The sequence below is a fragment of the Armigeres subalbatus genome, chromosome 3 (assembly GCF_024139115.2).
Source record: "Armigeres subalbatus isolate Guangzhou_Male chromosome 3, GZ_Asu_2, whole genome shotgun sequence".
Lineage (NCBI taxonomy): Eukaryota > Metazoa > Arthropoda > Insecta > Diptera > Culicidae > Armigeres > Armigeres subalbatus.
The window spans coordinates 103,666,587-103,694,208 of NC_085141.1; the positions used below are offsets into that span (position 1 = coordinate 103,666,587).

At 41.4% G+C, this 27,622-nt stretch overlaps 2 protein-coding genes across 2 annotated transcripts in view; both read left to right on the forward strand.

Moving 5' to 3' along the window:
• Positions 1 to 27,622, forward strand: part of LOC134224766 (pyrokinin-1 receptor) — a 680,810-nt gene that overhangs the window by 135,211 nt on the left and 517,977 nt on the right. The gene's annotated exons all lie outside the window — the stretch shown is intronic.
• The window catches only part of LOC134224765 (thioester-containing protein 1 allele R1-like), a 29,551-nt gene continuing 5,377 nt past the window's right edge, over positions 3,449 to 27,622 (forward strand). The window contains exons 1-9 of the mRNA XM_062704326.1: positions 3,449 to 3,640; positions 3,722 to 4,262; positions 15,786 to 16,134; positions 16,194 to 16,477; positions 16,534 to 16,628; positions 16,692 to 16,947; positions 17,008 to 17,226; positions 17,298 to 17,340; positions 17,397 to 17,798. Coding sequence (XP_062560310.1) covers positions 3,579 to 3,640; positions 3,722 to 4,262; positions 15,786 to 16,134; positions 16,194 to 16,477; positions 16,534 to 16,628; positions 16,692 to 16,947; positions 17,008 to 17,226; positions 17,298 to 17,340; positions 17,397 to 17,798 — 2,251 coding nt within the window. The 5' untranslated portion in view covers positions 3,449 to 3,578. The remainder of the gene's footprint in view (positions 3,641 to 3,721; positions 4,263 to 15,785; positions 16,135 to 16,193; positions 16,478 to 16,533; positions 16,629 to 16,691; positions 16,948 to 17,007; positions 17,227 to 17,297; positions 17,341 to 17,396; positions 17,799 to 27,622) is intronic.

Consider the following 27,622-nt stretch of genomic DNA (forward strand, 5'->3'; position numbering starts at 1 on the left):
TGTCCATTTAATTCCACCAGTTAATTTTCGTTATCTTTGCAGATACGTATTTCGACCACAACTGTGTGGTCGTCTTCAGTGTCTTGTACTTGACTCGACTCGAAAGTCGAGTCAAGTACAAGACACTGAAGACGACCACACAGTTGTGGTCGAAATACGTATCTGCAAAGATAACGAAAATTAACTGGTGGAATTAAATGGACAGTACTTAATTCGTCTTAGACGATGAAAACTTTTCAAATGTTTGCTTCAAATAAGCACACTTTCACTCTAGCACTTCAGCTACGGTAAAAAAAAACCTGGCTTCGAGGAAAAAAACCGGAAGAATATTCGACCGTACGCGGACTGTGGACTGTCTCGCACGGATGCTCGACGTGGAATGAATGCGTCAATACACTTATGCTTGGCGTATTGTAGAGCTCCATAATCGTCTGTCTCGGGCGATGTTTCTCCAGGTTAGGGTCCCCAGGCCAATTCTACCGCGTGCAGCCAGCGTGTTCCTGGGCTTCCACGAAGTCGCCGGCCTCTCTCCGGTTCTCTGTTGAAAATTGTTTTCGCTGTTCTTACTTTCGTACATTCGCACTCAGTAACCAGCTCACTGAAGTTTGCCATATTTAATACAAATTACAATATTGTCTTTTTTGTACACTTGATACAGCTCGTGGTTCATGCGTCTGCGCTACACATCATTTTCTAGTTTCCCGCCGAGTAGTGCACAGACCTCGAAAACCCCGAAAGCGCTACCCTACAAGGTAGTGATCTAAGTCAATGTTCGGGCCTCTGAAGGGCCTTACATCTATAACGTCCGAGAAATGTTGTCCGTCGATCAGCACGTAGTCTATCTGTGAGCAAGTGCTGCCACTCAGGTGTTGCTAGGTGTGTTTGCAAATATTCTTACGTTCGGTACCTATGCCATCATTCTAGTAGCAGCAAAGGAAACAAGTCGCACATTCATATCCCCGATGACAATCTTTACATCGTTGGCGCAGAGATGCTGATCAGCTGTAGTTAAATTTTCCCTTGATTTTTAACACGTAAATATGGTCGCTTATCGGCTTCCTCCGGATAATTCGCTCTATTTGCTTTCCGATCACCATGAAGCCAACTTCACGTTCTACTCTGTCATCGCCGCTACAGTAGATGTGATACTTAAATGAAGAGTTTGCTATGGGATCTACCGCTTGAAATTCACGTTCTCCGGTTTTGGCCAACCGTATTTCCTCGATTGCTGCCACACTCAAACCGACATTTTGCAGCTCACGAATCAGGAACTCATCACGTGCGGATTCATTCAAAGTTCTCACGTAGCAAGATCCGACTTTCTAATCGTTGACCTTCATTTGTTGCCGGGTCTGTTGCCGTTGAATCCATCCATTTGCTCTACTTTTGCCTTTCTTGGTAGCTGTAGAAACTTCGGTAGGTCAGCTTATAAGGGCTGTGCTACGTACATGGTGTGGAAAGGCTGCCTTCTAGCTGCTAACATTATGCTGCACATTGCGCACAGTTGTGCTTGGAGTCCATCGCTGGCACGGACGATGATCAGGCGATGGTAGGGTCTTTTATGGTATGATGATACGCAACTAGTTTGAAGCTACAGCGGGTGATGGTGTAGGGGTGAGGTTCACAGTGGAAGGTCTCCGAAATTTTTTTGAACCATAGTCCTGAAACTCCCGGAACATAATTCCTTCTGGCCACGTTGAGGGATCGAGAGCATCGTTCTTCTAAGCTGGATCGAGTCCAACTTTGAACGAGACGAATGACATATTACTGGTATCAACTCCGTTTGCAACTAGTTTTATGACTTCTGGATCACTAAATAGTCCCAGATTCGCTTTCACCATTTCGGAGATCGCTTCGTTCGTTACATCTGGTCTTATGCAAGACAAGTAGAGCCAAAATTGGTTTGCTGGTTTGACACTGACGGGTACAGAGATAACGTTTTCACTGAGCTGCTTTAAACCGGATCGACTTTCTGAAATGGGCTTAAACGAATCTAGTTCGCGTGGTCGTTTAGCAGCACGTGCAGGTTGATTGATTAAAAGAGGTTCACGATTAAAAGAGGCACAAGAGAGGAGAACGTAAGCCACCCACCACGAGTTTGTATTTGAAGAATTCGTATACTTGGGCTCACTGGTGACCGCCGATAACGATACCAGCAGAGAAATTCGGAAACGCATCATGGCAGGAAATCGTACGTACTTTGGACTCCGCAAAACGCTCCGATCGAATAGAGTTCGCCGCCGTATCAAACTGACTTTTCACAAAACGCTTATTAGACTGCACAGCAAATAATTTTGAATATTCAACGACGTGTAAAATTGCAGCTAGTCCCAACAAACGAATAAACACTCGATATTCAATTAAATTTGATTGATTTTTACAAGCAAGCTCGATTTAAATTTATTTCGATTTAGAGGAACAGTAAGATCGATTGAATGTTACGTTTATTTGCATGCTCCAAATATGTGCATGAAAATACATTTAAAATCACAACATATTTTTATCTGTGTGGAAGTCTTCTACGAACACGAAACCTAGACAATGCTCGTGGAGGACCAACGCGCACTTGGAGTTTTCGAAAGGAAGGTGCTGCGTACCATCTATGGTGGGGTGCAGATGGCGGACGGTAAGTGGAGGAGGCGAATGAACCACGAGTTGCATCAGCAATTGGGAGAACCATCCATCGTTCACACCGCGAAAATCGGTAGTCTGCGGTGAGCCGGGCACGCAGCCACAATGTCGGACAGTAATCCGGTGAAAATGGTACTCGACAACGATCCAAGGGGCACGTAGGACGATTTGCGCGCTGCGTGGTTGGCAACATACAACCATGGACTGAGCTGAATGTAGACGTGTACTTCAAAGGCCTCTCCGGCCTTAACCTGGAAAATAAATACTTGTTTTGAGATTGGATAAAATATCGGATCTGAACAATTTTAATGCGTTTTAGAAATAATAAATAAAATAAATCCTCCATTTTGTATTCAAAATTTTCATTTTAATAAAAGTGACGATGAATAAAACCCATAGTCCTATAAAAACTCATCCGAATATGGCACTCGCTGCCCTTCTGACCTGGGTTGGTTGATATGTAATCGACGTTCTGCAAGCACGGGATTCCCCAAATCGGCGGAGCTCGGTGAGATAGGATCACATCGACGGTTTCGAGCAATACTGGCACAAGTCGAAATTAAATAATTTTCAGATGCGTTGTTTGAGCATGGTTCATTAAAACAATATGCTACTGGTTCTTTTTCAGGTGCGATTTTATAATAACCTTCCAAGCCGTCGAAAATTCAACATTTTGTGTTGTTTCTTTATAAAACGGAACCATCGACATCAAACCTAAACAGAAAGTAAGACAACAGTCAGGACTAAAAACTTCAGTTCTGAGTATTCGCATAATCGAAGTAAACTCTATGATGTTACTTGCGCCCTTATTTCAGTGAATGTTTTACGTACAGCAGGATATGAAAATAGCTGTGCTTCTTGAATCATTTAGTTTTTAAATCTTGCCATATACGGTCTACTTTAAGAATACCAATTGATTTGTCTGTACGTTCAGGCGACCTGTTATCATGAAAACATTTATATTTCTTCTCATATGTGTGATAATTGAGATAAACTGTCAGGAATCAAGGTTGGTATGAGATATTTGGCCATTAAACTTATTGCGCGCCGCCCAAATTCTATTATATTTGTCCGGTTATCTACATTTCAGCGTGTTCATCATTGGATCAAAATACATCAGGCCCAAACAACCATTCATCGTGGCGCTCGCCAATCCGATCGACGCAAATGTGAAACTGAACCTTACTTTACAGTGTGATGATGAAAGTAATTTCTCGAAAAGTGCAACTGTACAACTGAATCGCCAATCGATGAAACGCCATCGCTTCGAAGTTCCGGATATAGCCAACAGTGATTGTTTGTTCTCTGCCGTTAATGATGGTGGCCGAATTATGGTGAACCATGCAATCCAGTTGCTGTATCCGAAGACCTTTTTTTCTTTCTTCATTATAACGGACAAACCGATCTACAAGCCGGGCGACGAAATTCGCATCCAAGTTGTTGTTGTGGACATGGCATTAAGGCCGGCAAAAGACCTTAAACACATCTCGGTCAGTTTGAATGACTGCAATGGACAATCTAAGAGACAGTGGAGATACGCCAAGCTTGAAAATGGGATTTTCCAAACGTCTTATTGGTTGACGGCGATGCCAGCACTGGGCATGTGGAACATCACGGTGAAAGATTATGGAGTAAGTAGAGCATTGAAATTTGAATTTCTTTATTCTTTTATGAACTATCACAGTATAAAAATGTTACAGCATATAGTTTGTAACAAAAAGGCTCCGTTCGATTCGTCTCGTTTTTCCATCACTTTCGTCGTTGTTACTATAGAGCTTGTATTCAATATTGCGTACAAGAAAAATATGGATGTAAAATTAAAGGCTATTGAACGCGTGCAGGGTTTGCAAAAATCGCTTTCAATAGATAACGAACAACGATAAAAGAGAGGCAAAAACTGTTCCGAATCGTAACAAGCCATGATAACAAATTTATCAAACTTGTATACAAGTGCGAAAAAACAGAATCGGATGGGCAGCCCCCACAGGAAAATGGTGATTCTCGCTTTGTGTTCGCTCCTTTCGTGTTGGTTACTGCACAGCTGTGTAGAACAAGTTGAAATGCATTATCAGAGCCAGTGCTCCCCGCATTTGGAGCTTTCTAAAAGAAATTTATCATGGGGTATAAGGCTATCTGACGTTTATCATCTTTCTCTTGCACGCGCATGGACGGGATAGGGTTTGTTTTCCTATCCTTTCTGTGCGCGTGCAAGAGAAAGATGATTAAACGTCAGATAGCCTTATAGTATCCTGAATCAGTTCTCTATCATGATAGCTTGCGGAAAAGTCTCTCGCGGTATGCTACATATCGTATATGTATACAGAGATGATAAGTGAGAGACTTGTTCTTTCTCTTTAGGATTCAATCCCTGAACGCGTGTAATATTCAGAATTTCTAACTGTGTAAAGTTTGATAGATTTTTAATCGCCATTAATTAGGCCGGTACAAATATTAAATTAATTGCATGTCCGACAGCTCTTGGAAAACACGAGGGGGCGGAATGAAAAAAAATAACAAGGAAACGAAAAATAAGTCCAAACTGGGAATAAATGCTTGAAAAATTTGGAAGTGAATGGAAAAAGAATGTTAAGAGAAGGCAAAAAATATGAATATTTGTAACATATTTATCCAGTAATGAACTTAGCACAAACTTTCTATAATTAAAAAAATACTAGAACTTATTTCCGTAGAAATTTTAGTTTTTCTTTTTGGGAAAGTTTTTGCCGATGGACTTTAAACTGTTGAATCCATAACACCAACATTTTTAAAGTACGGCTAGAATTATAAGCTTTTGTTTAGGTTAAGTATGAAGCTCAAATTGATTGTACTGGGGAAGTGGTCAGGTGTACTTTTGAAATCAGAGATGTGTTGTCTGAACGTGGATGTTTTCGGAATTGCAGGCTTCCTTAGGTGAAGTTTGAAATAGAATCGGTGAAGCACGTCATATCAACTCGTCATATCATGCTCACGTTCCTAAAATTATTGAAATGCCATGCTACTTGTTAGCGGCAAGGGTCTGGTTGCAGATTTTGGTTTATCTTACTTCAAGGTACGATACACTGAAAACAAGCTTGCTTTTTGAGAGTTACAGCTCCACTTGTTTTATGAAAAATGAAACAATCTCCAAACAAGTTCTAGAATAAATCTCTATTACTTAGCTAATCAAAGTTACACAATTCATAGGCTATACGGCATTAGGATTGGTTTCTTTCGCAGTACCTATGTACTTGTGGCATTCATCAGGCAGTGGGATCCAATTCTAACACACCCACTCTTGTGTTCTGAGCCCAAGAGTACTTTTAGGGTACATGGGGTCACCGTCTCCATCCTTGGATTGCGCCAAAGTCTGATTCCCATTGACATTGTATATTCTCTGTTAGGGTTTTGTCGGCAGGTAATCCTGGGTCTGCCTCTGCTGTGATGTCCTGCTGGATTCCAGCGCTTGCTTGCAGATTTCGTCTCTGCTCATATGTTGTCTGTGGCCGGCCTAAACCCCATTCGCACTGCGGAGTTGCCGTTGATATTGTTGGCCAGAAGAAAGGAACCCCATCAAGAAGAACAAAACAATTCTAGAGCTTCCTTTCTACAGCACGGCAGGCTACTGACTGATACACTGCCAGCAGCTGCAGTTCTCTTTATTCAACAACAGGTATATACCATACATCCATAACAATATTCCTTAATCTACACAAGAGCAACTACAACCAACTGGCGCCTGTTTCCTATCCATCTACGATCTATTGCGAAGCGTCGCACACTGCCTGATATTCCAACATTCCAACAGGTATGATATCGAAGAGGAAATGAATATCGCTGGCCGTTGCGGGTTTCCTACCATCGTCGGCCGGGGAGTCCTCCTGCGCCCGATTTTCATGTCTGCAGGCAGCAGCATTTGACTTACTTCCCAGACCCGCTTTTAGTTGGCCGGACTAGTATATAGCTCCTCTGGAAATGGATCAGCTGAAAACGGAGACGATGCCTTCTTGAAACCGCAATAAACGCAGCGCTGACATCGTTTTGACTATCATCTTCTAATTGGCGACAACGCATTGCTCGAATTCAGCGGTGTCCCGCTCGGGCGACGAATCAAAATAGACCGTCCAGGACTAGGACTATTGTGATATACCCTTTTACTGTGAAATACGCAAGTTATCTCAGTAACATGTTTGTCACTGAGATACCTTGGTATCAACTGAACTCAAGACCATCTATTATTGATGAATAGAGATCCTGAGTTACAGTATGTGACTCCCCCATTCTGGCGAGACTAGCTTTATGAAGCCAACCACGTCCTTGGGGGATAAGATCCATATGTCAGCAGGCCCTAAAAAGGGCTTGCTGAGAACTTTGAACCTACGTTGGGTGAGTGCACTGCAATAGCAGAGGATGTGTTCTGATGTTTCTCTCTCCTCGTCACAGAAGCGGCAATTTGAGGTTTGGATTGCTCCGATCTTTTGTAGATGGTATCTGCAGGGGCAGTGTCCAGTTATTAGACCGGTGTAGATGTTGAGATCCCTTTTGTTGAGACCTAATAGTTGTTGGGTTTTCTTGGGGTTAATCGTTACGAGCCTTTTGGATTGGCTCGTATGGGGAAGTGCATTCCAGTTTGATGTGATTTGACTGACCATATATTTGTTCAGTTCCATTTTTACAGAGCAGTCTGAGATCCCGCAGAAGGGCTCAGGGTCAATGAACCTTTCATTAGATCCATTCCTGGCTAGCTCATCAGCAATCTCGTTTCCCTCTAGACCCGTATGTCCTGGGATCCAATATAGGTAGACTCGATTGCGTATGGATAAGTTTTTCAAAGCCAGAATGCATTCCCACACTAGCTTTGAGTTACAAGTGTAGTTATTAAGCGACTTAAGTGTTGCTTGGCTGTCAGAGAAAATACATATTTTTGCAAATCTATACTTTCTCCTCAGGCATAATAACACGCATTCTAATATTGCATATATTTCCGCCTGAAATATCAGGGCCACTGTCCTAAGTGGACAGAAATTTTTGTTGTAGGGCCATAGATTCCGGATCCTGTCAGATTATTCATTTTCGAACCATCTGTGAAGAAATTTATAGAGCATGTTGGAACGTTGGTCCACCTCCTTCCCACTCCTGGCGGGAAGGAATGAACACATCGTAAGGTAAGTCATAATTGACTACCGTTTCCATCCAGTCACTACAAATTCCTATTGCGGGATTTATGGCAAATTCATTTAATATGCTCAGGTGACCCGTAAGGTCTCCCGACAGCAGTGTTTTTGTTCTCTTTAACCTTAGAGCACTTTTTCCGCTTCCAGCTTTATGAATTGATCTAACCGGGGCAGGTGAAGCATTGCGTCTAGGGCCAAAGTGGGTGTACTACGAACTGCACCAGTGATGGCTATGCAAGCGGTGCGTTGGATTTTGTTGAGCTTAGCCCTTGCAGCAGCCTCATTAGTTTTAGGCCACCAGACAAGGGAAGCGTAAGTTGTCCTGGGACGGACAATGGTTTTATATATCCACATGATCATACTTGGTTTTAGGCCCCATCTTTTACCAAGGGTTTTTGAACAAACCCAAAGTGTATTGAGACCTTTCTGCACAACTGATTGGAGATGAGAGTTCCAATTAAGCTTTGCGTCGAATATGACACCTAGATATTTTACTTCACTTGAATAAACTAATTGTGTTTGATTCAAGAAAAGGGGTTTCAGTTGTACCTTTCTCCGTTTGGTGAAAGGGATAATGGAAGTTTTTGTAGGATTTATGCCTAGTTGATACTTTTGACACCAGGAAAAAGTGTGATTTAGGGCAGATTGCATTCTTTCCACGATAACACTTTCGAATTTGCCTCGTACAATAATGACAATGTCATCAGCATATCCAACCACTTCGAAGCCTCTTCTCTCTAAGCTGTCTAGAAGCTCATCCACCACCAGTGACCACAACAAAGGAGAAAGCACTCCGCCTTGCGGACACCCCTTTGTTGCTTTAACAGTGATGTATGAACCGCTAAGCTCAGAGGAGATTTTCCGATTAGCTAGCATAGCATGTACCCAGGTAACAATGCATGGGTCGAATTTTCTCCTCAACATTGCTGACCCTATAGACGAATAAGAAGCGTTATCGAATGCGCCCTCAATATCAAGAAATGCTACAAGAGCAATTTCGTTTGCATTAAGTGTTTTTTCGATTTTTTGAACTACCGTATGTAGTGCCGAGATCGTAGATTTTCCACTTTGATAAGCGAATTGGTTTTTTGACAAAGGCATTGCTTTCATAAATTTGTGATTTATGTACTCGCATAGTACCTTTTCCATAATTTTGAGCATTACAGAGGATAAACTTATCGGCCTGAATGCTTTGGGGTTGGTTTTATCTCTCTTGCCTGCCTTCGGAATGAAGACAGCCCGGATTTGACGCCAATCGTTAGGTATGTGCCCCAAAATCAGACTCGCCTTAAAAATCTCAACCAAGGGTGGAACCAGTGTTTTCTCCTCTTTTGGATCAACGCTGGAAATATTCCATCCATGCCAGGAGACTTAAATGGCTCGAAAGATCTCACAGCCCTCTCAACCCTGGCCTGAGTAAAAGCTTCCTTTGCAACCTTTATTGCGCATTTTTTAGACCCAGAAACCCATGATTGGATCTCTTGTGGATCTGAGACAGCAATTCCAGTGCCTTGGTCGCCGATGCTCGACTCAGGGATTGAATCAGGGAAGTGGATCTTTAACAATTCGCTCAGTGTATCGCTAGGCTCTACAGTGAGCGAACCATCCGTCTTTCGGAGGCTACCCACACCATTGGAGTGGACTTTTGAAAGAGTTTTTTGGAGTCTGGCCACTATGGGTGTATTCTCTATGCTTTCACACATTAGAATCCACGATTTCCGTTTGGCTGACCTTATTTCTTTGTTGTAGTTCGTCAGGGCCTTTCTGTATAGGCTCCAATCGCCGGTTTGCTTAGCACGATTGAACTCCCTACGCGCAGTTTTCCTAAGCTTCTCAAGAGTTTTATTCCACCATGGAACGTCTCTACTCGAACTAGTTGATTTAGTTGGACAGCTCTCTTGGTAGGCGTTAAGGATTTTGTTTTTAATGGATTTGGACGCATCTTCCAATTGTGTTATGGACTTGATGTGACTTTCTATGATGTACTCTTCGGATCGTATCTGGATACTGGGTTCGCCGTAGAGCTGGGCGAGCTCGTGGTTCATTCTTCACCGCCACACACCGTCTTCTTGCACACCGCCAAAAATAGTCCTAAGCACCCGTCTCTCGAATACTCCGAGTGCTTGCAAGTCATCCTCGAGCATTGTCCATGTTTCATGTCCGTAGAGGACAACTGGTCTTTTAAGCGTCTTGTACATGACACATTTGGTGCGGTGGCGAATCTTTTTCGACCGCAGTTTCTTCTGGAGCCCGTAGTAGGCCCGACTTCCACAGATGATGCGCCTTCGTATTTCACGACGAACGTTGTTGTCAGCCGTTAGCAAGGATCCGAGGTAGACGAATTCCTCGACCACCTCGAAGGTATCCCCGTCTATCGTAACACTGCTTCCCAGGCGGGCCCTGTCGCGCTCGGTTCTGCCCACAAGCATGTACTTTGTCTTTGACGCATTCACCACCAGTCCAACTTTTGTTGCTTCACGTTTCAGGCGGGTGTACAGTTCTGCCTCCTTTGCAAATGTTCGGCCGACAATGTCAATGTCATCCGCGAAACAAATAAATTGACTGGATCTGTTGAAAATCGTACCCCGGCTGTTACACCCGGCTCTCCGCATGACACCTTCTAGCGCAATGTTGAACAACAGGCACGAAAGTCCATCACCTTGTCTTAGTCCCTGCGTGATTCGAACGAACTGGAGTGTTCGCCCGAAATCTTCACACAGTTTTACACACCATCCATCGTTGCTTTGATCATTCTGGTAAGCTTCCCAGGGAAGCTGTTCTCGTCCATAATTTTCCATAGCTCTACGCGGTCTATACTGTCGTATACCGCCTTGAAATCAACGAACAAATTGTTCGTTGGGACCTGGTTTTCACGGAATTTTTGAAGGATTTGCCGTACAGTAAAAATCTGGTCCGCTGTCGAGCGGCCGTCAACGAAGCCGGCTTGATAACTTTCCTCGAACTCATTCACTAATAATGACAGACGACGGAAGATGACCTGGGATATCACTTTGTAGGCGGCATTAAGGATGGTGATCGCTCGAATACCATCTCAGCTCAGCTCCGATACCATCCTTACCAGCTGCTTTATTGGTCTTTAGCTGTTGAATGGCATCCTTAACTTCCCTCAAGGTGGGGGCTGGTTGGCTTCCATCGTCCGCTGAAATGACTTTCACTGCCTGTACTCTCAGCGCCATTCAAATGTTCCTCGTAGTGCTGCTTCCACCTTTCGATCACCACACGTTCGTCCGTCAAGAAGCTCCCATCCTTATCCCGGCACATTTCGGCTCGCGGCACGAAGCCTTTACGGGATGCGTTGAGCTTCTGATAGAACTTGCGTGTATCTTGAGAACGGCACAGCTGTTCCATCTCCTCGCACTCCGCTTCTTCCAGGCGGCGTTTCTTCTCCTGAAAAAGGCGGGTCTGCTGTCTCCGCTTCCGTCTAGAACGTTCCACGTTGTGCCGGGTACCTTGCTGCAGCGCGACCGCCCGCGCTGCGTCCTTCTCCTCCAGAATCTGTCTGCACTCTTCGTCGAACCAATCGTTCCGTCGACTTCGTCCCATATACCCGACGTTGTTCTCCGCTGCGTCGTTAATGGCTGCTTTAACTGTATTCCAGCAGTCCTCAAGAGGGGCCCCATCGAGCTCACCCTCTTCCGGCAACGCTGCCTCGAGATGCTGCGCGTATGCAGTGGCGACATCAGGTTGCTTCAGTCGCTCTAGGTCGTACCGCGGCGGTCGTCGGTACCGATCATTGTTGATGACGGATAGTTTTGGGCGCAGTTTAACCATCACCAGATAGTGGTCAGAGTCGATGTTAGCGCCACGATATGTCCTGACGTCGATAATGTCGGAGAAGTGCCGTCCATCAATCAGAACGTGGTCGATTTGTGATTCTGTCTGCAGTGGTGATCTCCAGGTGTATCGATACGGAAGACTGTGTTGGAAGTAGGTGCTGCGAATGGCCATATTCTTGGAGGCGGCCAAATCAATTAGTCGTAGGCCGTTTTCGTTCGTCAGCCGGTGTGCGCTGAACTTCCCAATAGTTGGTCTAAACTCCTCCTCTTGGCCAACCTGAGCGTTCAAATCTCCTTTGATGATTTTGACGTCGTGGCTTGGGCAGCTGACGTACTCACGTTCCAGCTGCGCGTAGAATGCGTCCTTATCATCATCAGTGCTTCCGGAGTGTGGGCTATGGACGTTGATTATGCTGAAGTTGAAGAACCGGCCTTTGATCCTCAACCTGCACATTCTCTCGTTGATTGGCCACCACCCGATCACGCGCCTTTGCATGTCGCCCATCACTATGAAAGCTGTTCCCAGCTCGTGTGTGTTGCCGCAGCTCTGGTAGATGGTATGATTACCTCTAAACGTTCGCACCATTGATCCCTTCCAACAAACCTCCTGCAGCGCTACGATGCCGAATCCACGGTCCTTGAGCACAACGGCGAGTATGCGTGTGCTCCCGATGAAGTTGAGAGATTTGCCGTTCCACGAACCGAGTTTCCAATCGCTAGTCCCTTTTCGTCGCAGTGGTCTTCGCCGATGGTTCCGGTCCGTACTCTCTTGTTGATTGTTCGTTGCGTATGCTTTTTTTAATGGCTGGCTTGCAGGGCCTGACACCAAACCCCCTAAATTTCCGGAGGACCATTCCTCCTTATTTCCGGTGGACCATGGTGCACAGTTTCACTTAGAGTCCCTCGCTGGCACTCGGACGATGATCAGCCGCCCCTAACATGGAGAACAGACGCTGTTTTGAGCCGATCCTGACATGGAGAACAGACGCTCAATAAGATTTGCACCTCCGGAGAGGAGCAAACCCTCCTTCCCTGTCAGCATACGACCATAGTTCCCACCGGGATTGGTTACCCGATCTTCCCTAAAGTTGCTCGTATCCCGGAAAGCACCGCGGGGAGGGATAGGAGTTGCTGGGTAAGAGGCTAAGGACCGCGAGATGGGATCTATTTGATTCCTTCAGGTACGCGAAGTACCAATGGTACGCTTTACCCAGCATTTGCCGTGCCGTGTAAATAAACATACATTTATTGAAAAAAAAAAATTAATTACGGAATCCCGATCAAAATAGGTCGCGCGTCGGAAAGCAGCTTTCTTGTACTCAATAAATTAAGCCCGTAAATTTGAATGAATGCAATCACTAACAGAAACCAAGCTTCCACGCCAAACGCCGATGCCACCAAAACAGTCAATTTTCGCAATTAAACCTTTCTGTTTAGAAAATGCTAGTCCTGAGAAGAACCAATTTTCTTTACCCAATGCGCTTTCCCAATAATAAAATAAAAGCATCGCCACTGGCGGCACGAGATCGAGCACGAGAACAGTGCTATTTTTTTAGTCAACCCTTTCTTCATATAAAATGCTGGTTCGTTGAGGTTGAATGATCTGCAGCAACACACCGAGGAACCACCAATGCGATGGATCTCCGGTGAAAATGTTACCAGCGCCTCCATGATGCTATGTCTGTCCGCTCTGCGTGAAATCTTGTTCAATCTGAGCATTAGATCGAAACTCGAAAGTGATTGATTTTTGATGTCTGTGCTAGTGATGCATGTACGTGATTGGTTGGTTTACCTATTTCTAACCTTTTTTTCAATTTACAAAAATAAATAGTTAAAAATCAGTATTTTTATATAAATACAAAGAAGCGATGACTCAACTTTGACCGAATGGTCCAAAAAAATTGAAAATCCATCGAGGAACGGCTGAGATATTGAAGTTTAAAGTCTATCATATTTTCGTGACGGTCTCTGATTTTCGCAATCGTAAAATGTACCCCAATATAAAAAAGACAGACGTAGTCCTACGTCAAAAAAATCATTACAAATACTTTTATTTTTTATCTTATTTTTATTATTGATTTCATAAGTATGACTATGATGAATTAATAACCACTCTTATAATAACAATAGTTCTTTCTCATAATATTCATAAGTCTATGATAGTTGATAGTTGTGAGTAGCTGAAAATGCATTTCTCCTTCTGAATCATAAATTACACTTATGGTTTTCACATATAATCTTTGTAGCGCCAAATCATAAGTGGTTTTGATGAACTTCTTAAGTGTTTTTGGCTGGGTGCACGTAACATTAATAGGGAAGTTCAATCAAAGTTAATTGCCTATTTCCGGGGATTAAATCACCCGACTTGGACGATAATTTACAATGTTATGAAACTTATATGTGAATATGTACGTTATGTGGAAGATATTGATTTGGAAAATGTAACCTACACTTACCTTACCTACACGTATCCACATTCATTTTAATGCATTTATTTGCTTAACTGACATAGATTAAACCAGAAATTAACATTGTTTCGCAATCTTATCGATATCATTGAAAACAGCCTGAAAGTTGGCAATTAATGGTTCATCCATGTACTGTACATGGGGTGACCAATAAATGTCTGATGCATAAAAACATAACTTCATTTTGGTCACTCCTTTTTCATCCGTCTCAAGTTCATGTTAAGCAATTGGAATATGTTAGTATCTCAATTACAATCAAACTTTGGCCGCAGGACCTCAAGATTGCCGTTTGAACCAATTTAAACGTGTTTCAGGTGCATGTTACAAATAGTCCTATAATGCATGTTCTTCTGCATACTGGCGTCCAGCAGGCACTTTGGTAGAAAGCTTTACATTTTAGATAATTTGAAAGATAAATAAAAGTTGATTGGTGAATTCTCATCAGGAGCCGCTAGAGTTGAGGTAAAAGTATGCAATGATCGTACTTTCGATAAAAATTTTCCTACACATTATCTAAAATTGATCGAAGAAGCTCAGGCTTGTCCAAAGAATGTACATGTCCAAAATATATCATTTACCCTATTGGAGGTAACCACTAGCGTATTGTAGGGTCATGGGTTCGAGTCCCATCGAAGAGAAAGTGGTTAACTCCAATACATTTTCCAAATCAATATCTTCCACATAACGTACATATTCACATATGAGTTTCATAACATTAATAGGGATGATCCATTAATTACGTAACGCAAAAATTAAGCATTTTCAAGAATCCCCTCCCGCCTATGTCACACTTTTTGTATGAAACATCTTCAAAATGACGTTTTATGACAAGTGATCTTAAAAATATTGGATCGCCACACTTCGCTGAACCCCCCCCCCCTCTGAGAGTTATGTAATTTATGAACGCTCCCAAACGTCTTTCCAAAATAAATTATTTGTTTTGAGTTACAGAAAAGTACAGGGAATCTTCATGTTTGATTCAACATCGCTCAACGTTTTGACAACTCACAATTCATTCCGGTGATGGTGCAATCAAGTAACAAGAATCCCGAGTACGAAACTTTAGAATCGTATGGTTTTTATGCTATATTGACATTATGTCCCTTCGAAGTGTTGAATGGTGCTGTGGTAAAGTAAAGGATCGTCAATCGCAAGATCCATACATTCAATCCAGTTTTATATTTTGGTTTATTTTTTTATTTTGCAGTACTGATTTGCAACATTTCGGCAATGTTATTGCTTTCGAAGGATGTTTACATAGGCTCCACCCCTTGCGACTTTTAGATTGATAGGCAGCCTTATTTCATGGCACATAAGCAAACATTGCTTTTCCTGGAAAATTACTGCACAGTAAATTGTTCAGTAGTGGAACAAGTTGTGCTGCTTGGAGCTTCTCCATTCAGCTCGATCCATAGCTGCACGTCGTCAACCACGCAGCCTACGGAGGGACCGCAAATGATCCACCTTGCTCGCTATTTAATCCAATTATTTGTATTATTCAGCTACGAATATTTAGATCAACAATTATGTCTACTTTGGGTTTCTAATTGTGTCATGGGGCAGTTCACATGATCGAATGTTGACATAAAGTTTATGTTTAATTTTTATTGCTGTTTGCGTTTATAAAATATATGAAAATTGTCGGCTGTTCCGTGCAATTAGCATTTGGCTTTAGTCAGTAATCAACAATAGAATCTCGTAATCAGTTAATCCACTCACAAGCAACTATTTCTCTGTAGAACCTAGATGTCGTCAAGCATGAAAAAACGCTGGAAATTGAAGTTCGTGAGTACGTTTTGCCAAAGTTTGTCATCAAAGTTGCACCTTCCCGTACTTTGCTGATTTCTGAACAATCAATCAGCCTGGATGTCGCATCACACTATACTTTTGGAGGGCCAGTACGTGGACGAATTCGAGTAGAACTGTATGCAGATCAACAGTTTCCCAACAAAGCAAGTGATATCAAGGAAAATCAATTCGACAGTAGCTCCTCTTTTACGTTTGGGTTGAAGGAGGAGCTGCTGCCAGAAGAATACCAGGATTATGCTCTGGTGAAGGTCGTTATATCGTTGACAGAAACATTTTCCAGTAAGTTCATGACAAATTTTGTAGCATAGCGAAACTTTAATTTGTATCGCCTCCACCAGATATGAAGGCGGTTGTAATCAAACAGATACCCGTATTCAAATATCCGTACAAAATCAAGCTTGTGAAGCCTGCAATGTATTACCGTCCCGGGGCAAAATATTTCTGTAAAGTATCCGTCAAAGACCACAGCGGAATTCCGCTCAAGCCATGGGGCCTCGAGGGCCAAAGCATAAAACTGAAAACAGATACGAGTGAGCAATACGAGAAAGCGCGCCTAAACAAGCAAGGAATCGCGTACTTCACTCTTCAGATGCCCGATGAACTATCGACAGTCTCGATATCGGTGAGTAATCTCAAGATCATAATTTGATTAAATTCGCAACTGATGTCTTTCCTCAGGCAGAATTTGACGACGTAGAGTATGATGATTTGGGATACGTCGAAGGCTTAAAAGATGTAGCAATTCAATATCTGCAAGTTAATACAAGCGATAGGTGCTTTTTGACTTCACAAAGCAAATGGGAGTGGTAGTTTCAATTTATTCCTCATGCTTCCAGGATCATTACTGGGAACATTGTTAATTTCAACGTTAACTCAAACGAGCGGTTCACCGAACTCTATTACTTTGTTGTATCACGTGGAAGCATTGTGTTTGCTGGGCATAACAAGTTTGACAAGACGACCAGCTTCACGATCAAGTTTAAGCTTTCGGCGGATATGGCCCCGCACGCGAAATTACTTGTCTACACGATGCAACATGGCCAGCTGATAATGGATTTCATTGAAATGGATTTTGAATCGTTCGAGAACGAGGTGAGGAATATATTCAACAGTGGACTATGAATGTCTATAAAATAGCTTTTTTTCTTTTAGTTTGAGTTCACACTGGATGAAAAGAATGGAATGTATCGACCTGATCAGGACCTATACATTGATATTAAAGCGGCTCCCGATTCGTACATTGCCTTTCAGGCAATTGATCAAGGGACCCTCTTGCTGGGACACGACAAATTTGGCCTAACGCGGGACGAAGTGTTAGACGAATTGGAAAAGTACGTTAGTGAGGATAGCAATGACTTGGATATAATACATGTAGGTGTCACTTTTGCACATTATTTGTTTTTTTTTCGTTCTTAAATCAATATTTCATGATATTTATACAGTCGTACGGTCTGTTTTCGAGGTTTGGTGAAGAAACTAACAAAGGTGAGTGAAACAAACCCAATATAAACGGCCGAGTATTTTAAGTTGACTGCTTGCAGTTGGATCGAGACGCATGAGACGATATATCCCACGAGCCACAACCAAAGGCATAGTGATTAGAAATAGTTTTCCGGAAGCATGGCTGTGGAAAAACTACACTATGGAAAACAAACCAGAGCGAACTATATCGGCTGTGGTACCCGGTACATTCACCTCGTGGTATGTTACCGGGTTTGCCCTCAGCCCTAGTCGAGGTTTAGGGTTGATGAGCGCTCCGGAGAGATTAACGGTTGGAGATCAGTTCTACATTGTTGCAAATCTTCCGTATTCTATAAAACGAGGTGAGGTTTCGCTGATACAGGTTACGATTTTCAACTTTATGGACAATTCGCTAACGACAGAGGTCACCTTATTTAACCAAAACGATGAAATCGACTTCGTAGATAATCCGGACAAGAAGGGTGAGTACTTCGCTTGTACATAACCATAATTGAACCTAGCATATGAAGTGTTACCAGATTCACAGATTTAATCATCATCATCATCATCATCATCACCGGTACTCGGCTTTTCAGTATCCAATTGCATATAAGACAGAGGCCCCACCCCACCAGGGGGGATCAGGGCCACCATTTTGTACAAAAGACGGTTGAACCGAGGCGATTTTTTTTTTAAGTGCACTAAAAGCACTTGTCTACAGCTCGATTTATGACTTTGTTTTTAAAGAATAATTGATTATTGTTTCGCTTTTACGTCCTTTATTATGCTTTACTGCTGTTCAGTATCACTTTTCCCAGATCCTTTTGATCGTACGCTAAGGAGTGGGATTTTGATCAGATGGTACCGATTAGCTTCTGCACGAACCGTTTATCAATGATTTAGGCTGCATTTTCAATCTTTTTTGCAAAGTTATGATGGAGTCCGCTTCCCTAACATGCTTTCACAAATGTGTCTTTGTCAAAGCACAAAAAGTGATAAAACGAATTTCCGTGGAAATAATTATCTCCTTGAGTACCGATTCAACTCTTTTTGCTTTGTACCAGATTACCGTGTTCATCGCGTAATACACTGAAATCAAAACCGTCCAAAATAGTGCTGGATTATGATGCTTTCGGATAATAGACAGTAACTGCCGCTACAATCAACTGTAATTGTATCGATCGCTGCAAATGGATTTGTAAGAATTACACACTTACAAATTTCTTACAAAATCATTTCCTTTTTACAGAATTTTCCTTAATAAACTTGCTTATCAATCTTCCACACAAAAGTTTATCGTATACCTTATGGGCCCATATTCTGACATATACAGCATGTTATTCACTTTTTTTATTTTCTTCTGCTCCCTGAAAGTCAGTAGTTTTTTTTTTATCTAATACATGCATTCATCTCTTAGACGAGGTGTTCCGTGTTTTCTTAACACTATCATCCTTATTTGCTATGTCATATTTTTAGTTATTATTAATACATTTCAATTGCCTCTGGCAGTTAGAATTTTTTTCCTCTGGTTGAATTGAACCATGTAGGAATTACAATGTTTTCAACTTAAACTAAACTTAACCTATTTTATACTAAGGGTACAAGGAGTTAATCGTTGCAATAAAAGATTGCAATGATTTTTATCTAAAATTGGAAATTATTTTGTTGGATATTTGTTGCAATGTCTCAATATTAGAAATTCTATGAAGTTCATTGGTACTATACCACGGAGGCAACTTCAGAATCATTTTCAAAATTTTATTTTGAATCCTCTGGAGTGCCTTCTTTCTGGTATTGCAGCAACTAGTCCATATTGGCACAGCATACAACATGGCAGGTCTAAAAATTTGTTTGTAAATCAAAAGTTTGTTCTTAAGACAAAGTTTTGATTTTCTGTTTATAAGTGGATATAGACACTTAATATATTTGTTACATTTGGCTTGAAGGCCTTCAATGCGATTTTTAAAAGTTAATTTTTGATCTAGCAGAAGTCCTAAATATTTAGCTTCGCTAGACCAATTAATTGGAACCCCATTCATAGTGACAATATGTCTGCTAGAAGGTTTCAAATAAGAAGCTCTCGGCTTATGTGGGAAAATTATAAGCTGAGTTTTGGAAGCATTCGGGGAAATTTTCCATTTTTGCAAGTAAGTGGAGAAAATATCCAAACTTTTTTGCAATCTACTACAAATGACACGAAGGTCTCGCCATTTGGCTGAGAGACCTGTGTCATCTGCGAACAAAGATTTTTGACACCCTGGTGGTAAATCAGGTAAGTCAGAAGTAAAAATGTTATACAATATGGGCCCCAGTATGCTGCCTTGGGGGACACCAGCCCTTACAGGTAATCTATCAGATTTAGTATTCTGACAGTTTACCTGTAGTGAGCGATCTGATAAATAATTTTGGATCAGTTTAATGATGTACAGAGGAAAATTAAAATTCATCAATTTTACAATCAAACCTTCATGCCAAACACTGTCAAATGCTTTCTCTATATCAAGAAGAGCAACTCCAGTCGAATATCCTTCAGATTTGTTGAGCCGAATTAAATTCGTTACTCTTAATAACTGATGGGTGGTTGAATGCCCGTGGCGAAAACCAAATTGCTCATCAGCAAAAATAGAATTGTCATTAATATGAACCATCATTCTATTTAAAATAATCTTTTCAAACAGTTTGCTTATTGAAGAAAGCAAACTGATTGGGCGATAACTAGAAGCCTCAGCTGGATTTTTGTCCGGCTTCAAAATAGGAACAACTTTGGCGTTTTTCCATTTATCTGGGAAGTATGCCAATTGAAAACATTTGTTAAATATATTAACCAAAAAGGATAAAGAGCTCTCAGGAAGTTTTTTGATAAGTATGTAGAAAATACCATCATCACCCGGGGCTTTCATATTTTTAAATTTTCTAGTAATAGATCTCACTTCATCCAAATTAGTTCCCAACGAAGGGTCAAAAACATTCTCTTGATTGAGAATGTCTTCGAAGCTCCGTGTAACCTGATCCTCAATTGGACTAGTGAGACCTAGACTAAAATTATGGGCATTCTCGAACTGCTAAGTAAGTTTTTGAGCCTTTTCGCCATTTGTTAATAAAATTTTATTTTCCTCTTTAAGCGCTGGAATTGGCTTTTGAGGTTTTTTAAGATATTTTGTTAATTTCCAAAAGGGTTTCGAACTGGGATCCAACTTCGAGACATTATTCTCAAAGTTGGTATTTCTCAGAATAGCGAAACGTTTTTTAATTTCATTTTGCAAATCACGCCAAATAACTTTCAACGCGGGATCGCGAGTTCTTTGGTATTGCCTTCGCCTCACATTTTTAAGACGATTGCAATGCCTCTGGCTTCGACAATTAAATTTGTCAAAGATACGAGAGCATTATCAATATCACTTTTGGTATCGAGAGGAATATCAACATCAAAATTCCTATCGATATACGTTTTATATTCAGCTCAGCGTTCCCAATCAGCTCTATGATAATTAAAATTAGAGCTGATTGGATTACAAATGGCTTCTTGTGAGATTTCAAACGTCACAGGAAGGTGATCAGAGTCAAAGTCAGCATGAGTTACCAATTGGCCACACAGCTGACTTGAATCCGTTAAAACTAAATCAATTGTAGAAGGATTTCGACTGGAAGAAAAACAAGTTGGTCCATTGGGATATTGAATAGTATAATATCCCGCAGAACAATCTACAAATAAAATTTTACCATTGGAATTGCTTTGAGCATTATTCCATGAACGGTGTTTGGCATTGAAGTAATCAATTACGAAGAATTTTGATTTGTTGCGAGTCAGAATTTGAAGATCAGCTTTCAACAAATTCTTTTGCTGCCCATTGCATTGAAAAGGCAAGTAGGCTGCAATGAAGGAAAATTGTCCAAAATTTGTTTCAACAGAAACTCCCAAGGTTTCAAAAACTTTGGTTTCAAACGAAGAAAATAATTTATGTTTGATACGTCTATCAATGACAATGGCGACCCCACCACAGGCGCTGTCAAGACGATCATTTCTGTAGATACAATAATTTGGATCTCTTTTAATGGAGAGTCCTGGTTTTAAATAAGTTTCTTTTATAATGGCAATATGCACATTATGAACTGTTAGGAAGTTGAACAATTCATCTTCCTTACCCTTTAGAGAGCGGGCATTCCAATTTAGAACTTTCACATTGATCCATTGAAACGGAGTCCGATAACAATTTCTACCCGTCGAATCTGGGATCCGATTGGAATTTCCCGTCATCAATTTTGCACGGGAATTCAAAACTTTTTTGCGTGAAGGGCATTAGCATTAGCATTAGCATTAGCATTAGCATTGTTACGGTGTAATTCGTAGATTGGACACTAGTGATACTCATGTTTTACTTTTGAGATCCTTATCTAGAATGCTATCAGAAATCAAGAAGAGGAGTGGTCCTTGATTCCAGTCTAAAACAAAAATAACAAAAGCATGAGGATTACTACTCCTGGCCACGCCCATCTTCACCGTAACTAGGGAGAGGAAGGAAGTGTTGATGTAGTACTTACTTAACGAGAGGCCACCGACTTAGCGACACCCTCATAAGTACCACGGAGTTGGATAATGAGGAAGGTATTCGTTGGGTCAGGATTTGCCTGTAGCTGGCAATATAACCGTGGTAGATCTTACCCCGTAACACACCACATAAAGGTGTCTACCCAGCATTACGGGTAAAACTTTTTTGCGTGAAGGGCATTCCCAGAAATTGGATTTATTATTGCCCCCACAATTTGCACACTTAAATTTATTGGAATCTTCTCTCACAGGACATGCGTCCTTGGCGTGAGAGGTTCCACCACAAATCATGCATTTAGCATCCATGTGACAATGTTTGGTTCCATGACCCCACTTTTGGCACTTACGGCACTGGGCGGGGTTTTGGAAATTTCTCCCAAGCCTGCGGAAATGTTCCCATGTAATACGGACATGAGACATAATACAGGCCTTTTCCAAACTTTTCATATTATTTAGTTCACTTTTGTTAAAATGTGGGAGTGGGATTTCTTTTTCATCTTAATTACTTGGACTGGTGAAAATCCAAGTAATTGAGAAATTTCAATTTTAATCTCATCCAGTGATTTGTCATCACTGGGGAGACCTTTCAAGACGACTTTGAACAGTCGCTCAGTTTTGTCGTCGTGTGTGAAGAATTTATGGCGCTTCTCAGTTAAATACTGAAGAAGACGTTTGCGATCGTCAAAGGATCCCGGCAAAACGCGGCAGTCACCCTTCCTAGCAATCTGAAATTAAACCTTGATCCCCTGAAGGTTACTCAAAATCTCATTCCGGAAGCCAGAAAAATCGGCAACAGATACCACAATTGGCGGAATCCGTTGTTTCTTCGCATGAATCGAATCACCTGGGCTAAAGGTAGATTCAATTTGTTCAATTTCATCATTGTTCAATTCGAACTGATTGCTCAGTTCGATAGGAGAAGAAATAATGTCAACGTTAGATTTAGAAGGAATGTCTGAAGTCTCCAGCTTCCTTCTATTTTTTCCGCGCTTGGGCAGGACGGTCTTGAAACCTTGTTTCTTTGAAGGAAGTGGAGAATTCAGAGACTCCCCCTTCCTCTTGTTTTTATTAATGCTCATTGCTGAGCGTGGAGACGTGCGTACAAATAGCGCTGAGAAGCACTGTTGAAATTAAAATAGCTTGGGGTAGTATTAAAAACTTCCTTCCGCAAAGAGAGAAAGAACCGCACAGCACCAAAGCACGATGCGGTCTGTGAAAGTCCGTAGTTCATTTAGTGTATTGTTCGGTCGACTTTATTCTTCGATATGCTCAGATTTTTCTAAATCTTGAACAGAAGTACCATTTTTACCGAAAGAGCTTGAATCACTGAGACCGATTTACGTTCCGATTTATTGATGCCCTGAAATGAAAAATCTACACCATAGTTCCGAATCGCATTGCAAACTGCTCTGATGCTCTAATTTTCTATTTTCGCCAATTACTCAATAATCGTTGGGAATAGTGCATCATTCGTGCAAAGTATGTTTGCGCCTTTCAAGGAAAAAGCTTCGCAATCTCATAAAAACGTAAAAAAATGGCACTTCTGAATCACAGAGCGACAGATTATAACGTAAACAATGATGCTCAGATATTACCTGTCATTTCAAATTTATCTGAAAACAATAGGAGTGAATCAAAATCGTGCTTATACTTTCTGAGACACCCTATAGAGGAAACGCTCTTCTTCTTCTTCTTCTTGGCATTACATCCCCACAATGGGACAGAGCCGCCTCGCAGCTTAGTGTTCATTAAGCACTTCCACAGTTATTAACCGCGAGGTTTCTAAGCCAGGCTACCATTTTTGCATTCGTATATCATGAGGCTAGCACGATGATACTTTTATGCCCAGGGAAGTCGAGACAATTTCCAATCCGAAAATTGCCTAGACCGGCACCGGGAATCGAACCCAGCCACCCTCAGCATGGTCTTGCTTTGTAGCTGCGCGTCTTACCGCACGGCTAAGGAGGACCCATAGAGGAAACGCTGCAAACATTTATTCGTACAGGTGGGGCCTTCCTTAGCCTAGTGGTAAATCGCGCGGCTACGAAGCAAGACCATGCTGAGGGTGGCTGGGTTCGATTCCCGGTGCCGGTGTAGACAATTTTCGGATTGGAAATTGTCTCGATTTCTCTGGGCATAAAAGTATCATCGTGTTAGCCTCATGATATAAGAATGTAAAAATGGTACCGTAGTCCGGGGAACATTGATCAGTTTTTTAATTGTTTTGTAAATATTTCCCTCGTAAGTGAGATCATAGCTTTTTTCATATTTTTGAAACGAGTACTGCTACATGAAGAACGTATAAGGCTGTGTTGTTCTTGATTATTAAATAATTTTAAACTTGTTTCAAAAATGTTTTTTGTCGAGTTTATTTTTATTTTTTTATTTTTATTTTTTTATTTGGGGTAATTTTGATCAATCGTTTATTTGTAGAGAAAGCGTATGCAAACGCCTTAACTTTCCTACAGTGCTCAAAAAAAACTCACACCTACAGTGTGCGGATCATATTGACCTGGTTTGACTTAGTAATATCTCAGGCATTACTCAGTCAAATTCACATGTTTATATACCAAAATAATCATCAGCTCATAAACTTTCCGAAACTGACCTCACACTCGGGCACACCTACATCCTGCAATCGTCGGAGGAAGGATCGTCAGTTGGGCACTTTTATATGGACGAAAATTGCACACGAATATCGCGAATGAACGATTTTACTGCTGTTTTTTCTTAGAAAAGTACTATTTCGGTGATGACGAATCATGAATGCAGATACTATTTCTACAGATGTTCTAGGTTCTACAAACCATTCTGGATTTTAGAACTATGGTCTACCAGGACAATTACCTTTTGGTATGAAACCAAGAGCTACTTATGGCGCCCATACAGGCCCTTGAAGGGCATGCACATAATCTATAATCAAGATATGTCCCAACCGGATGTTCTAAGATCTCCAAATCATTCTGGAGTTCAGACGAACTGATCTACCAGGATTACTGGGCTCGGTATCAAGCCAATAACAGCCCATACAGGCCCTTAGAGATAAACCTTCAAACTCGATGTTCTAAGTTCTCCAAATTTTTCCTGGAGTTCAGACTAATTGGTCTACCAAGTTAATTGAGCTCAATCCAAAGCCAATAATATCCTTACAGGCTCTTAGAGGACATGCGCATGATTTACGATTCAGATATTCCCCAACCGGATAATCAAAGTTCTCCACAACATTCTGGAGTTCAGATGATTTGATCTACCAAGACAACAGGACTCGATACGAAGTCAACAGCAACCCATTATGTCCATACATGCCTTTAGAGCCTATGTGCATGATTTACTATCTTGATATGTCTAACTCGGATGTTCTAAGTTCTCCAAATCATTCTGGAGCTCAGATCAATTGATCTACAAAGACAACTAGGCTCTATATAAAACCCTTACAGGCCCTTACAGGCCCTTAAAGGCCATGCGCATGATTTACAATCTGGATATGTCCAAACCGGATATTCTAAGTGCTCCAAAACATTCTGGTGTTTAAGCACATTGGTCTACTAAGACAACTGGGCTCGATTCAAAGCCAATAGCAACCCATGGACCATGGTGTCCAAACTGGCTCTAACAGGTCATGAGTATAACTAACGATCTAGATTTTCCCAACCCGGATGTTCTAAGTTTTCCAAATCATTCTGGAGCTCATAGTAATTGTATAACCAAGTCAACTGGGCTAAGTACAAAGCCAATAGCAACCCATGTTATTTATACAGGCCCTTAGAGGCCATGTGCATGATTAATGATCTAAATATGTCTAAACTGCATTTTCTACGTTCTTCAAATCATTCTAGCGTTCAAACCTATTGATCTACCACGTCAGCTGGGCTCAATTCAAAGACAATAGCTACCCATACAGGCCCTAGAGACCATGTGCATGATTCATGATCTAATATATTCAAACCAGATGTTCTAAGTTCTCCAAATCAAAGTGGAGTTCAGACCAATTGGTCTACCAAGTCAACCGGGCTCAATACAAAGTCAATAGCAACCCATGGTGTACATGCAGACCCTAAAAGGCCATATATATGATTTACGATTTAGATATGACAAAACCGGTTATTTCAAGTTATCTGAATCATTCGGGAGTTTATACGAATTGGTTAACCTAGTAAAATGGGCTCAATACAAAAACAATAGTAACCCATTTTGTCCACGCAGTCTTTCAGAGGCCATGTGCATGATTTACGATCTAGATATGTCTAAATCAGATGTTCCAAGTTCTCCAAATCATTCTTAGGTTCAGAACTATTGATCTACCATGTCAATTGGGCTCAATACAAAACTAATAGGAACTCATACAAGCCTTTAGAGGCCATGTGCATGATTTACGATCTAAATATATCCATGATCCATGATATGGTCAAGTCAACTGTGCTTAGTACAAAGCCTGTAGTAATCCATTTTGTATGGCTATTGGCGTTCAGAGACAATGTATATGGATTGCAATTTTTGTCTGTCCAAATCAAATGTTCTAAATTATCTAAATCATTCCGGAGTTCAGACCATCTGGTCTACCAAGGCAACTGAGCTCGATACATAGTCCATAGCAATCCATGATGTTTATATAGCCGCCTTGAAGCCATGCGCATGATTTACGACTCATATATGTTCAAATCGGATATTCTAAGCTCTTCAAATCCTTCTAGAATTCAAACCAATTGATCAATCATATCAATTGTACTCGGTACGAAGTAAAAGCAACTTATGGTTTAAAATATTTTAAGTCTCTCAAGAGTTCAGGTGAATTGATCTACAAAGTTAACTCGGCGCAAAACCGATGGAAATCCAACATATTCAGGCTACTATCAGGCATACTTACGATTCAAAATCTTGGTACGTCCGAATATGAAGTTTTGAAATCTCAGGTTATCGTATGGGAACATATCTAAATTGTGTTTTCATATGCATGGTCTACAGTCTACGGTCTACCTAAATGAACATAATAATTTGCTATCGGTTCTGTTCCTAGCGTTATTGGCACGATGCACTAATTGGTCTTAAGGTCACTCCTGACAGAATCCAAGTTTCAAAGTGCTCGCGTTTTCGGGGGCACACCACGCGATACGGAAGCAACGCACAACTGTCATTTTTATTTTTTTCATGCATGCTGCGACGCAGCAAAGCTGAATCAACAAAAATGACAGTTGTCCGCCGCCTCCGTATCGAGTGGTGTGCCCCCGAAAACGCGAGCACTTTGAAACTTGGATTCTGGTAGAGTGACCTTAAGACCAATTAGTGCATCGTGCCAATAACGCTAGGAACAGAACCGATAGCAAATTATTATGTTCATTTAGGTAGACTGTAGACCATGCATATGAACACACAATTTAGATATGTTCCCATACGATAACCTGAGTCTGGTCTGAGCTCCAGAATGATTTGGAGAACTTAGAACATCCGAGTTAGACATATCAAGATAGTAAATCATGCACATGGGCTCTAAAGGCATGTATGGACATAATGGGTTGCTGTTGACTTCGTATCGAGTCCTGTTGTCTTGGTAGATCAAATCATCTGAACTCCAGAATGTTGTGGAGAACTTTGATTATCCGGTTGGGGAATATCTGAATCGTAAATCATGCGCATGTCCTCTAAGAGCCTGTAGGGATACTATTGGTTGCTATTGGCTTTGGATTGAGCTCAATTAACTTGGTAGACCAATTCAACAAAATCTGAATCAACAAAAATGACAGTTGTCCGTCGCCTCCGTATCGA